General features: G+C 42.7%; 1 protein-coding gene across 4 annotated transcripts in view; it reads right to left on the bottom strand.

Annotated features, from left to right (window-relative positions):
* NEMP2 (nuclear envelope integral membrane protein 2) overlaps positions 1–11,948 on the bottom strand; it is a 36,563-nt gene extending 24,615 nt beyond the window's left edge. For all 4 annotated transcript variants that reach the window (XM_060107234.1, XM_060107236.1, XM_060107233.1 and 1 more), the window contains exon 1: positions 11,730–11,948. In XM_060107234.1, the coding sequence (XP_059963217.1) occupies positions 11,730–11,835 (106 nt within the window). In that variant the 5' untranslated portion in view covers positions 11,836–11,948. The remainder of the gene's footprint in view (positions 1–11,729) is intronic.
* Between the last annotated feature and the right edge of the window lie 3,142 nt (positions 11,949–15,090).

Below are 15,090 nucleotides of genomic sequence, written 5' to 3'. Positions count from 1 at the left end.
GCACAGAATGGATCTGTGGGGACAGAGGACACAGTCGGGTCTTAGAAAGAGCGTTCTGTAGGCCACGCAAAACGTTAGAGGGGGAGAAGATGGAAAGCAGAAGAACTGTGGAGGCTCCCGAAGCAGTCTAAGCAAGAAACAAACTAAGTAGGCAGGAGAAAGCACAGATGTAAGAGCACCTGGGAAGTGGAATCAACAGACTCAGAGATTCAGAAATGACCTGATGGTTCTGGTGACTGGGATAAGGAATACTAGAGAAGAAGCAAAAAAAGGGGAAGAGTTCAATTTTAGAAGGACTGAGTCTTGGTTGGTGGGGCTAGGTGAAGATGGATAGGTCTGGAGCACAGGAGAAGTCTGGCTGGAGACAGATGTAGTACATACATATGTGTGTGTGTTCTGTGTAATACACACAAAATATTTTATATATAGTATGTAATATATAATACAATATAACACAGTGTAACAGAGAGAGAGAGAAGACAGGTGCTGCATTACAGATGGTAAATGTAGTAAATGCCACAAGAAAATTATGAAGTAATGGGGTTCATTTTTTTCTGAGGCTGCTGCTATATTTGAATTTAAAATGAAGTGAGATGAAAGTCACAGATGCTTCTGGACCCAGGATAGGGTATCACCACTACGTCTGTCAAATATGAAACAGCAACAGGGAATGTTTACGCACACATCGAGAAACGGGCCTTATGCCCCAACCCTCACTCCTCTAAGGAGAGTGTGACCACCTGTTTCTCCATAAAAACCTGAAATGAAGCTAGAACAACCTGCTACACCAAAACTGGGGAAGGATCGGGTAATCAGTAATAACAAGTCAACAATTACATCCATTTAGGGATGAACACTAAGTAAGTCCAGATAGGTCCTGGTCCTGCCTAGAAACACCTTAGCATTAAGCTGGAGAAGAGTGAAGAAACAGACACTGTGAATGCCTATCACCTCTGAAAATATAACTGCATAAAAGTCAAGGTTCTCAGGTGGCTGCACAAAGCAGGGAAGTTACACGAGGATCCATACCCTCCGCTGTGATGCTGTGAAACCATTTAATCTTTACTCTTAACACTGTGATGCATATGTTTTTAAATATACCAAGAAATTTGCAGAGTTTGAGAGTCTGAGATGCAAATATAAGAATCCAGGTTAAGAGGCAGATCTCAAAAAGGCACGAGAAGGAAGCTCTAGAGGCTCTCTTTTAAATACAGGATACAAAAATTAAAAATGCATTCTTTCATGGTCTGTTTATACACAAGGGCAAAAAGGAGAATGCAGAACGGTGTTAACAACACACACAGCAACAGATGCTGAGGAGCCTTCTTGGGTGTATCTGAGACACAAACGACTCCTGGCCACGGGCTGCACAGGGGACAGGGCCCTCCCGGGACCCCAGGGGGCTGCAGCTGGCCGTATGAAAGACGCGTGTCCAAGGAGGCAGTGCGGACCCTGGAAGAGCCCGAGCGACTGCGATGATAACACACCACGCGCGTTAAAAGCCCTCAGCTAGTGACCACAGGGGCGGCTCCGGACTCGCCTGCTGGTATCCCATGTTCTGCCTTCCGCGGCCCCCTGTGGGCTCTCTAGGCAGGAACAGGGTGAAATCGGGCAGCTGGAGTTGAGAACCTTATGCTGGGAGTCCCCAGTGGAAGAGGGGATTCCTACCTATCGTCGGGAAGGGAGCACACTCTGGGGCTGGGGTCAGGTGAAGAGCGTGAGGTCTATGGTCTGCAGACCCCGGCGGCCCAGACCATCATGACGTTAACTGCAGCCCGTTCTTCCTTCAGGGTTACTCCTAACGCCATACGCATGCTCACTAGGGGCTTTTCTTGCGGTCTTTCCAGGGTCCCTCCGTGCATCCCCTTCTCCTAGAGAGCGTTCCACCACTTCAAGGGCTGAGTCAATTCCCCTAAGTACACGAACTACTCTCTTGTTAGTCGTCTGAGGAAAAACCCTTTGGAGCCTGAGCTTTGCAAACAAACGCTGCCTTCCAGTGAGGTTTTTTTTTTTCCATTTTGGTCCTAAGACTGTCTCCTAAATCATCTGATATCTGTAACTCTTCAGATAAGAGCAAGATGACGCAATTCGGGTGGAGTGCAATAGCTTGAATTTAGGAGTAAATGCTTCTGTGCTGTGCAGGCCTCAGTCTTCTTGCACTTGGGTTACTATAAGAGACTTCTAGCTGGTGTGCTTCCAGAATCGCCCCTACGATGCTCCCCTACAACCTATTCTCTAATCAGTACAGGGACCTTTTAGAAACATCAACCAGAGCACAGCATTTACCTGCTCAGAACCCTCCAATGACTTCTCATCACACCCGTAAGAAAACCCACCCTCCTCTCCTAGGACCTGGGCACCTCTGACCTTTCCTCCTGCTTAGCCTCTCCGGCCACACCAAGCGTCCCTGCCTCAACCTGTCCTACATGCTGTTTCCTCCACCTGCAACCAGCTTTCCCCAGATCTCGGCAGAGCTTGCTCCTTCAGATAGATAACGTATGTATTTGCTCAAAATTCACCTTCTCAGGAAGGCCTTCTCTGACCCCACTGTCTAAAATGGCACACTCCTACCCCTTTCACCCACTTTCTTCTTACTCTGCTTTATTCTCTTCATATTATATATGTATTTTTTAGTTTATATTCTCTTGCCATGAAGTTAGGGACATGGCATGTTCATTATTGTACCCGTAGCATTTAAATATTTGTCTTTCATGTGTGTGTTGTAATTCGAGGGGACTGGTAGGTTATTTGGGCATGCAGAGCCGACCCAGTGAAAGCCGGCCGATCTTTATAAGAGGCTGGCCAGTGCCAGCACCGTAAAAGGGGGTGCACTCTGCTCTTCCCCTTGAAGCAACCTAATGCTGGACACCTGTCCAGCCTGTGCCATTGCCATCCCACCCAGAGAACCTGCAGGCTACACCTCCGCCTTACCCTACCCCATCATCAATGTACCCTTAACTAGAGGGTGGAGAGCTGTAACCCTTAATATCCCTTGGGCTGAGAACCCTCTTCTTTCTCCTCACCAGGTAGAAAAGGGCAGAGGGAAGCAAGAGGTGGCGATCAGCGTGTTTTTGTTGTACTCTATATGGTACATCAGTGTACTCTGTGTAAACACCTCCCAGTTAGAAGAAAAGAACTTGCTCTGATTTCACCCTGGTCTTCAACCAGATTAAGGAAAGTACAGATAGGGGTACGTTGCCCTGATTCTTGATACTTACAGAAACACTACTAAAAGCATGTGGCAAACGGCATCTCCCCTGGAATTCTCCAGAGCGGCCTCTGGCTTTTGAGGTGAAACTGATGTTGAATTCACACAATACATGAGACATTATAGACAAGGTGTCAGCATTTCATGGTGCCCTCTGGCTGCCCTCATTGTTATCACCTGTCTCCTGAGGTGAATGCATCTCAATCCACCCACAGAAGAATTCCTAATTATCTAAGGAACTAGAAACTCACAGCCACAAGAAACCACAACCCTAGCTCCAAGTGAGTTCATGTGAATCTTGTGAATCTTAAGCCATGGGCAGCTAGCATAAGACAGTGACTTGGACAATCAAGATTCTTACCACAGCTGGCCTACTGCCTTCCTAGAGGGAACCAGATCTTTTCATCTTAGATTGTTTATAAACGTTGTCTTTCCTAGGCCCCTCCTCCCTTCAGTAATTTTCTAGAGACATGTCATTATTCAGTTTCTACTTCCTCTATCTCTGCCTGCGGGTAGGAAACAGAAATTATAGCCAGCTTGACTGCCTGGCTGAACTCTACCACCTGTTCCAGCCCTGACACAGAGGGCTGTGAAGCTGCTGGCAGGTCTGCAGGCGTCATTTATTCACGCAGTCTCAGTCTTTGCCGGTTCATTCAGCTAGGATTGGAACGTCCTGGTGTCAGATCTGGGCAAATCCAAATAAATCACAATATCAACAACATCCCCTCACAAGGCAATCCAGAAAACAAAAGGGAATTTCTAGGGATTCATAAAAATGTAATAATAATCATTCATTTGGTCAGACGAGAACAACCTTTGCCTAGGGAGAGCCACTGCTTCCCCCTGGAGCTGAAGTATGGCTCCTCCCCAGAGGGTGCTCCCATAACCTAGGTATTCACTTCCTCAAGCCTGATTCAGGTCCGGAGAGGGGTCTGCAAGGGTGGGCTATCCCAGCTCTGCCTCGTTTCCCAAATACTTAGGAGTATAAGCAGGACCAACCCCGAATGCCACGCTTATTATGGCTACCCCAGCAAGGCCACGGACCGAGCACGGCCCTCCTTAACTACCTGCCGTCCTCGGCAGGCTCTCTTGAACCTTTCAATAAGCCTGACTCCTGGAGAACAGTGTATTTCTGGACAGTTGTGCCCAAACTGCTGTGACAAAGTGCAATTCTTTACATTACCAAAGGATGTGAGTTAGGGTTACCTTTACCAGTGAAATCCCTTAGTTCATTTAAAATACCACTCAATTTGAAAATATTCAATTAATCTAATGTTAGGACTACATATCGTATATAAAAAAAGAGACAACTGCACATCACTTGCTTTAACTGATAAATTAAGTTTAAAATTACTCTTTTGTACTACTTTTGTCATTTATGTTTTCCTAAATGTATAAAGATATAATTAAGTTAAAGAGTTTAGTCATAAACTAAATTACCTTTTATTTTAAGGTAAAAATATTTAGTCAGAACTTCAGAAAAGGGCAGGCAGTACTTAAACCTACTTATAGAATATGCTAAAAATAAAAAGCACATACACTCTTCTAATCTATCAGATCTTAAACAATCTCCAACATAAGAATATTTCAGCAATGTTCCTTCTGAAAATTTAACCTTACAGGGCCCTTATGGGAAAAAATATCTTCAGATGAAATTATAACTGAATAATAAAATCACTTATTAGACAGACGCTTTCTCCATCTGGCCTATGTAACTGCTTTTCTTTTGGGATAAGGAAAGGGAGGGAGAACAGTTAAAACAAAAAGCAACAAACCTTAACTCCTGAGAGTTCAAAGGGAGGAAGGATTTTTCTTGGTATTATTTTGTAAATTCAAATTCAAAGTAATTAGCATGTAGTACCAAAGTTACAAAGGAACTTCTCGATTAACCCCAGCTGTTGTTCTTCTAACCTGGCTTGAATATGAATTTGATTTTCATTTCTCCAAGAATGTGCATAGAGAATGAAACTGCAACTATCACACGCTAATGCACATTCAGGCCTGATTTTAACTTCCAGTATTGATTTTCTTCTCCACAGATGAACTTGAAAGCTGTGGTTTCAAATGGCCTACGCCTATGGTTCATTCCTGAGATGAAGTTCACGCCCAGAATAAAGAAAAAAGAATGAAAAGCACTGAGGACAGTCTCAGAGACCTCTGGGACAACATTAAACGCACCAACATTCGAATTATAGGGGTTCCAGAAGAAGAAGAGAAAAAGAAAGGGACTGAGAAAATATTTGAAGAGATTATAGTTGAAAACTTCCCTAATATGGGAAAGGAAATAGTTAATCAAGTCCAGGAAGCACACAAAGTCCCATATAGGATAGATCCAAGGAGAAACACGCCAAGGCACATATTAATCAAACTGTCAAAAATTAAATACAAAAAAAAAAATTAAAAGCAGCAAGGGAAAAACAACAAATAACACACAAGGGAATCCCCATAAGGTTAACAGCTGATCTTTCAGCAGAAACTCTGCAAGCCAGAAGGGAGTGGCAGGACATATTTAAAGTGATGAAGGAGAAAAACCTGCAACCAAGATTACTCTACCCAGCAAGGATCTCATTCAGATTTCATGGAGAAATTAAAACCTTTACAGACAAGCAAAAGCTGAGAGAGTTCAGCACAACAAAACCAACTTTACAACAAATGCTAAAGGAACTTCTCTAGGCAAGAAACACAAGAGAAGGAAAAGACGTACAATAACAAACACAAAACAATTAAGAAAATGGGAATAGGAACATACATATTGATAATTACCTTAAATGTAAATGCTCCCACCAAACACAGACTGGCTGAATGGATACAAAAACAAGACCCATATAGATGCTGTCTACAGGAGACCCACTTCAAACCTAGGGACACATACAGACTGAAAGTGAGGGGATGGAAAAAGATATTCCATGCAAATGGAAACCAAAAGAAAGCTGGAGTAACAATTCTCATATCAGACAAAATAGACTTTAAAATAAAGACTACTAGAAGAGACAAAGAAGGACACTACATAATGATAAAGGGATCGATCCAAGAAGAAGATATAACAATTGTAAATATTTATGCACCCAACATAGGAGCACCTCAATACATAAGGCATATGCTAACAGACATAAAAGGGGAAATCAACAGTAACACACTCATAGTAAGGGATTTCAATACCCCACTTTCACCAATGGACAGATCATCCAGAATGAAAATAAATAAGGAGACACAAGCTTTAAATGATACATTAAACAAGATGGACTTAATTGATATTTATAGGACATTCCATCCAAAAACAACAGAATACACATTTTTCTCAAGTGCTCATGGAACATTCTCCAGGATAGATCATATCTTGGGTCACAAATCAAGCCTTGGTAAATTTAAGAAAATTGAAATTGTATCAAGTATCATTTCTGACCACAATGCCATGAGACTAGATATCAATTATAGGAAAAGATCTGTAAAAAATACAAACACATGGAGGCTAAACAATACACTCCTTAATAACGAAATGATCACTGAAGAAATCAAAGAGGAAATCAAAAAATACCTAGAAACAAATGACAATGGAGACACAACGACCCAAAACCTATGGGATCCAGCAGCAAAAGCAGTTCTAAGAGGGAAGTTTATAGCAATACAATCCTACCTTAAGAAATAGGAAACATCTCGAATAAACAACCTAACCTTGCGCCTAAAGCAATTTAGAGAAAGAACAAAAAACCGCCAACGTTAGCAGAAGGAAAGAAATCATAAAGATCAGATCAGAAATAAATGAAAAAGAAATGAAGGAAACAATAGCAAAGATCAATAAAACTAAAAGCTGGTTCTTTGAGAAGATAAACAAAATTGATAAACCATTGGCCAGACTCATCAACAAAAAAAGGGAGAAGACTCAAATCAATAGAATTAGAAATGAAAAAGGAGAAGTAACAACTGACACTGCAGAAATACAAAAGATCATGAGACATTACTACAAGCAATTCTATGCCAATAAAATGGACAACCTGGAAGAAATGGACAAATTCTTAGAAATGCACAACCTGCCAAGACTGAATCAGGAAGAAATAGAAAAGATGAACAGACCAATCACAAGCACTGAAATTGAAACTGTGATTAAAAATCTTCCAACAAACAAAAGCCCAGGACCAGATGGCTTCACAGGCGAATTCTATCAAACATATAGAGAAGAGCTAACACCTATCCTTCTCAAACTCTTCCAAAATATAGCAGAGGGAGGAACACTCCCAAACTCATTCTACGAGGCCACCATCACCTTGATATCAAAACCAGACAAGGATGTCACAAAGAAAGAAAACTACAGGCCAATATCACTGATGAACATAGATGCAAAAATCCTCAACAAAATACTAGCAAACAGAATCCAACAGCACATTAAAAGGATCATACACCATGATCAAGTGGGGTTTATTCCAGGAATGCAAGGATTCTTCAATACATGCAAATCAATCAACGTGATACACCATATTAACAAATTGAAGGAGAAAAACCATATGATCATCTCAATAGATGCAGAGAAAGCTTTTGACAAAATTCAACACCCATTTATGATAAAAACCCTGCAGAAAGTAGGCATAGAGGGAATTTTCCTCAACATAATAAAGGCCATATATGACAAACGCACAGCCAACATCATCCTCAGTGGTGAAAAACTGAAACCATTTCCACTAAGATCAGGAACAAGACAAGGTTGCCCACTCTCACCACTCTTATTCAACATAGTTTTGGAAGCTTTAGCCACAGCAATCAGAGAAGAAAAGGAAATAAAAGGAATCCAAATCGGAAAAGAAGAAGTAACACTGTCACTGTGTGCAGATGACGTGATACTATACATAGAGAATCCTAAAGATGCTACCAGAAAACTACTAGAGCTAATCAATGAATTTGGTAAAGTAGCAGGACACAAAATTAATGCACAGAAATTTCTGGCCCTCCTATACACTAATAATGAAAAATCTGAAAGTGAAATCAAGAAAACACTCCCATTTACCATTGCAACAAAAAGAATAAAATATCTAGGAATAAACCTACCTAAGGAGACAAAAGACCTGTATGCAGAAAATTATAAGACACTGATGAAAGAAATTAAAGATGATACAAATAGATGGAGAGATATACCATGTTCTTGGATTGGGAGAATCAACATTGTGAAAATGACTCTACTACCCAAAGCAATCTACAGATTCAATGCAATCCCTATCAAACTACCACTGGCATTTTTCACAGAACTAGAACAAAAAATTTCACAATTTGTATGGAAACACAAAAGACCCCGAATAGCCAAAGCAATCTTGAGAACGAAAAACGGAGCTGGAGGAATCAGGCTCCCTGACTTCAGACTATACTACAAAGCTACAGTAATCAAGACAGTATGGTACTGGCACGAAAACAGAAAGATAGATCAATGGAACAGGATAGAAAGCCCAGAGATAAACCCATGCACATATGGTCACCTTATCTTTGATAAAGGAGGCAGGAATGTACAGTGGAGAAAGGACAACCTCTTCAATAAGTGGTGCTGGGAAAACTGGACAGCTACATGTAAAAGAACACTCCCCAACACCATACACAAAAATAAGCTCAAAACGGATTAAAGACCTAAATGTAAGGCCAGAAACTATCAAACTCTTAGAGGAAAACATAGGCAGAACACTCTATGACATAAATCACAGCAAGATCCTTTTTGACCCACCTCCTAGAGAAATGGAAATAAAAGCAAAAATAAACAAATGGGACCTAATGAAACTTCAAAGCTTTTGCACAGCAAAGGAAACCATAAAAAAGACCAAAAGACAACCCTCAGTATGGGAGAAAATGTTTGCAAATGAAGCAACTGACAAAGGATTAATCTCCAAAATTTACAAGCAGCTCATGCAGCTCAATAACAAAAAAAACAAACAACCCAATCCAAAAATGGGCAGAAGACCTAAATAGACATTTCTCCAAAGAAGATATACAGATTGCCAACAAACACATGAAAGAATGCTCAACATCATTAATCATTAGAGAAGTGAAAATCAAAACTACAATGAGGTATCATCTCACACCGGTCAGAATGGCCATCATCAAAAAATCTAGAAACAATAAATGCTGGATAGGGTGTGGAGAAAAGGGAACACTCTTGCACTGCTGGTGGGAATGTGAATTGGTACAGCCACTATGGAGAACAGTATGGAGATTCCTTAAAAAACTACAAATAGAACTACCATATGACCCAGCAATCCCACTACTGGGCATATGCCCTGAGAAAACCATAATTCAAAAAGAGTCATGTACCAAAATGTTCATTTCAGCTCTATTTACAATAGCCAGGACATGGAAGCAACCTAAGTGTCCATCATCGGGTGAATGGATAAAGAAGATGTGGCACATATATACAATGGAATATTACACAATCATAAAAAGAAACGAAATTGAGCTATTTGTAATGAGATGGATGGACCTAGAGTCTGTCATACAGAGTGAAGTAAGTCAGAAAGAGAAAGACAAATACCGTATGCTAACACATATATATGGAATCTAAGAAAAAAAATGTCATGAAGAACCTAGGGGTAAGATGGGAATAAAGACACAGACCTACTAGAGAATGGACTTGAGGATATGGGGAGGGGGAAGGGTAAGCTGTGACAAACTGAGAGAGTGTCATGGACATATATACACTACCAAACGTAAAACAGAGAGCTAGTGGGAAGCAGCCGCATAGCACAGGGAGATCATCTTGGTGCTTTGTGACCACATGGAGGGGTGGGATAGGGAGGGTGGGAAGGAGGGAGACGCAAGAGGGAAGAGAGATGGGAACATATGTATATGTATAACTGATTCACTTTGTTATAAAGCAGAAACTAACACACCATTGTAAAGCAATTATATTCCAATAAAGATGTAAAAAAAAAAAGTCTCAGTTGTGAAGCCCATCTGGAAGCGCAAGTGTTGCTATAAGGCAACAGAAGTTGCCATTTCTCTTAGCTGTGGACTAGAATTTTATCAACTCAGTGGGCATCCTGCATGTCTCAGGCAGAGCAGAAGCATTTATGTATGATTTGATTAACAAAATAAAAAGTTGACATTGTTAACACTAAATCTGGTAACATAAAAACCTGAAAAACAGTGGGTTCATTGAGGCAAATAAAAGGTAAGGAAATTATTGGAGAACATTCAGTAATAGAACATCTTCATCTTTACTGATGAGAAAACTATGGCCTATAAAGATTACGTGCCTGGACCAACGTAATTCTGCAAGTGGGTGGCTGAATGTAATGACCGAACTAGAGAAATCAAGGTTCTGGATGCTGGTCCAAGGCTACTTACTTATTTTCTGGCTGCTGCCATGCTCAGAAACCCTCCTTCTTAGACAGATCTGTGATTTTCCCCTCCTACTACCAAGGCTTTGTTTCCTCTTCTGTAAAATGGGTGTATAAATGGTGCCTACCCCATACGGTTACTATGAGTATTAAATAAGATAATGCAGTTAAAGCACTTTTAACACTGCCTAGCACATAGTAAATGCTCAACAAATGTCCATTCAATGAAAACTGGTATAGAAGAGTCCCCCAGGGCGTACCTCACTGCAAGATACAGAGGAGTTGGTAGCTCCAGCTCAATCTGATAACTGCCTTTATCCTTAGACAAACAATCCTGATTTTATTGGAGGGGAGCAGCTATGCCCAGCTAAAAGCCCACACTTGGTTGCCTCCCTTGCAACCAAAGGGGGGCAATAAGATGAAGAGAAGTTAGTGGACAGTGATTCCAGGAAATCTTTTAAAAATAGTGAAAACAGTGAAAAAGAAACGTTAAGCTCATAGCAAATTAGTAGCAGTTGTGGAGTTAGAACTCTTGCCTTGCCCCACTCCAGACAGCCCATAACAACACTATGAACAGCTACCATATCTTGTTTCCTTTGTACCAGGGACACGTTAAACATCACAGTAATCTTGTGAAATATTATCCATGTTTTACATGTGACCAGTAGTAGCACGACTCACTCAAGGTCACAGAGCTAGTTAGGGCAGGGGAATTTCAGTCCAATTCTAAAGCCAAAGCTTTTACCTTCTCTAGTCTTGAGTCCAAAGTTTTAGCTAGATAAATAATATTTTCAACCTAAGTTGATGTATACAAATGCCTTGTGTTGAAAGTCGGGAGACTAGGATCATCTGTACAATGACTATCTGTGTGTCCTTGGACTAATCAAAACTTCTCTGGGCTTCGGTTGCTTCTGTAAAACGAGGGAACTGGGCCAGAATGAACTCTGCAGTTGCTTCTAATCCTAAAATTATAGTGTCCAAGTGCCAGCAGAGACCAGGGAAGCCCAAGCAGGTGGTAAGGGAGGCCGCGCCCGCGGAGGGAGCCTTAAGCCGGGCAGGGAAACAGCTCCCCGCGCCCCGCCGCCCGGGGAAGGAAGAGCTTGGTTCATCACCGGGGAGCCGGGCGAGACGGGGAGAGGGGGCGAGGAGCGGGGGGTTAGGGAGCGGGGGAGCCGAGGAACGTGCGCGCGCCCGCCGCCCGTGCCCGCGGTTACCTGACAACGCCGCCTCGTTCTCCTCGCCGCGCACCGCGCCCGCCGGCAGCACGGCCAGCGGCGGCAGCCAGAGGAGCAGCCAGCACGTCCCCGGGGGCGGCCGCATCCCGCCAGGCGGTTAGCTCCGCGCAGCCCAGCGGCGGGACTAGCCCCGGGGGGCCCGCTCGGCCGAGAGTAGCGGAAATGACGCAGGGCCCAGAAGGAGACCCAGGGGCCGGTGCGGCCTGCGCGCGGGAACCCGGAGGTCCCGCCCCCGGCGGAGGAAGAATCGGGCCGCCGCCGCCGCCCCGCTCGCGCCCTGTCCCGCCCCTCCCGCCTCCGGGGCCCTCCGGGCTCCGCCCCGTCTCACCCTGGAGGGTGTGGGGAGGAGGAGACCTTACATCTGAGAATTGTGCCTAAAACTAACCTGACCCGTGACTGGGGGACTTTAGGGCTCAGTTGTCAGAGCTTCTGAGCATCATACCCCAGGAAGGCGAAGGCCCTTCAGCAACCCTCTTATTTAGAAATAAAAATCAGTTTATTTTTCCTTTTTGTTTGTAACAATAACAGATTGGCAATTTGGTTGCTTAAATAGCATTGACTTTTCACATTTCAGTATAAAGAGCATGTAAAACGTTCCCTCACCAATATATCTCTTAAAATTAACGTGTGTGTGTGTGTTTAAAAAGATGTAGAGAACAGGCTGGTGGTTGCCAGGGTTGGGGGAGGTGGGGTAACTGGGTGAAGGTGGTCAAAAGGTGCAAACTTCTGCTAGTTATACGATAAGTAAGTTCTGGGGATGTAATGGTGACTAAAGTTAACAACACTGTAACGAATATTTGAAAATTGCTAAGAGTTGATCTTAAAAGTTCCCGTCATTAAAAAAAATGTGTAACTGTGAGGAAACGGATGTTAAATAAATTATATGTGCAATATATACATATATCAAATCATTGTGTTGTACCCCTAAAACAAATACAGTGTTATATGTCAATCATATCTCAATAAACCTGGAAAAATATCTTGAGTGGTTTTAATATCGATAATGAGTATAGAGCTTGTAGTCTTAAACACTATTATACTGTACTTTTTTTTTTTTTTTAAGGCCCAGGCCCTCCTCAGGCCTTGGAAACCCATTAATGTGATTCAATATTTCCTACTAAACACTCGGTAGAACAAAAGTTCATTTCCTCTTTTCTAATTTTGGACTTCTGCTAAGGTACTTCAGAGAAGCCAGTTGTAACAGAAATCATCCTCTAAAAATAGCTTAGCCTCATTTTCCCCAAAGGTCTGAGTAGAACTCACTAGACTTTCCCTGGCTTCAAAGTTAGGTTTAACCAACTGCCTTCAAACCCGTGGTGCCATGTGCACACCCATATATGGCTTTTCGAAAGTTCAGAAATCTCCTTGTAAAGGACTCCTGGGGAGGATGATTTTTACAGATAAACTGTTATTACTTGAACTCCTACCTTGTCTGACCCTGCAGACTATCTCCAGAGAAATAGCAGAGACCCTGACCCCACTTGCCTCTTGCCCAACATTTTTTTTCCCTAACCATATTCATTTTGATTTAGTTTAATTTTGAATGGCACTACGAAACGTGGCTAAAAGAAACAAGTAGGGCTTCCCTGGTGGTGCAGTGGTTGAGAGTCCGCCTGCCGATGCAGGAGACACGGGTTCGTGCCCCGGTCTGGGAAGATCCCACATGCCGCGGAGCGGCTGGGCCCGTGAGCCATGGCCGCTGAGCCTGCACGTCCGGAGACTGTGCTCCGCAACGGGAGAGGCCACAACAGTGAGAGGCCCGTGTACCGCAAAAAAAAAAAAAAAAAAAAAAAAAAAAAAAAAAAAGAAACAAGTATATTCTTTTTCTTTTTTTTAACAGGTATATTCTTGAACCACAAGTGTGTTTTCCTACAGCTGTATCAGGTAGAGGAATAAAAGGACAGGAAGTAGTGTATTAATATTTAAAGTGCTATTCATGTAGCATACCCTTAATAAATATCTTTAGCTTCTTAGTAAAGAAGCTAACTCAAAACACCACATTCCTCTTTATAAGCTAGCAATAAATTTTTTTCCAGAGATAACAGACTCTTAGGAGGTGAGAATTTTGTCATTGGGAGACCATGATGAAATCCGACCTAACCTCCCCAAACCTCTCTCTCATGTGAAAACCTCTCATATGAAAATAGATAAGCTTTGTGGTGACAATGCAATAAGAAGGGAAAAAAGACACCAAAGCACCGTGGAGAAAGAAATACAAGAAGACAGAATAAGGAGAGTGGTCAGATTTAGGAAGGCTCATAGGTCCTTTGACACATCATGGAACACTGCTTCCTTCTCATGAGGAGCAGATGGGATTAATCTGTGATTAGTGCAGTCTATTGTTCTTAAATTACACCAGCATTTGTGTGCCTCTTTCTAGGAGATGAACTATACTGATTAAACAAACGAAACCAAAACCGAATCCCATATAAACAGGACACCTGCAGAATCTTCTGTTCAAAGCCTCCTGGGATTATTATGCAGGTTTGCTTTCTATCTTTCTGTTAGAAAATAGAGAATATGTTTGCCCATCAGTGGGTCAGTGAGGTGAGAAAGTTGTAGTTGGGGGAGGGGGGGTCACATTAAATTTGCCCAGGTGATGTAAGACGATTAATTGTAACTGGATTTTAACACCAGCCCATACATTTCTACACCAAAAGAGATGCTTGAAAAAGGACAAAATTCATTGTCTCTTTGAAGAAGTTGCCCAATTGTATTGCCTAAAGATTTCAGCTATGGATTTTTTTTTTAATAACAACATTGGGGGGCTTCCCTGGTGGCGCAGTGGTTGAGAGTCCGCCTGCCGATGCAGGGGACACGGGTTCGTGCCCCGGTCTGGGAAAATCCCACATGCCGCGGAGCGGCTGGGCCCGTGAGCCATGGCCGTTGGGCCTGTGCGTCCGGAGCCTGTGCTCCGCAACGGGAGAGGCCACAACAGTGAGAGGCCCATATACCGCAAAAAAATAAATAAATAAAAAAATAACAACATTGGCAATACTTTGAGTATTGTCACTGATGCTTTTGCTTGGGAAACAATTTTTTTAATTTGTTTATTTATTTATTTTTGGCTGCATTGGGTCTCCGTTGCTGTGCGCAGGCTTTCTCTAGCTGCGGCAAGTGGGTGCTGCTCTTCATTGCGGTGCGCGGGCTTCTCATTGCTGTGGCTTCTCTTGTTGCAGAGCACGGGCTCTAGGTGCACGGGCTTCAATAGTTGTGGCACGCGGACTCAGCATTTGTGGCTCGCAGGCTCTAGAGCGTAGGCTTAGTAGTTGTGGCGCACGGGCTTCGTTGCTCCATGGCATGTGGGATCCTCCCAGTCCAGGGATCGAACCCGTGCCCC

Source organism: Mesoplodon densirostris, chromosome 8 (genome assembly GCF_025265405.1).
Source record: "Mesoplodon densirostris isolate mMesDen1 chromosome 8, mMesDen1 primary haplotype, whole genome shotgun sequence".
Lineage (NCBI taxonomy): Eukaryota > Metazoa > Chordata > Mammalia > Artiodactyla > Ziphiidae > Mesoplodon > Mesoplodon densirostris.
This window is presented reverse-complemented; position numbering and strand designations above follow the sequence as displayed.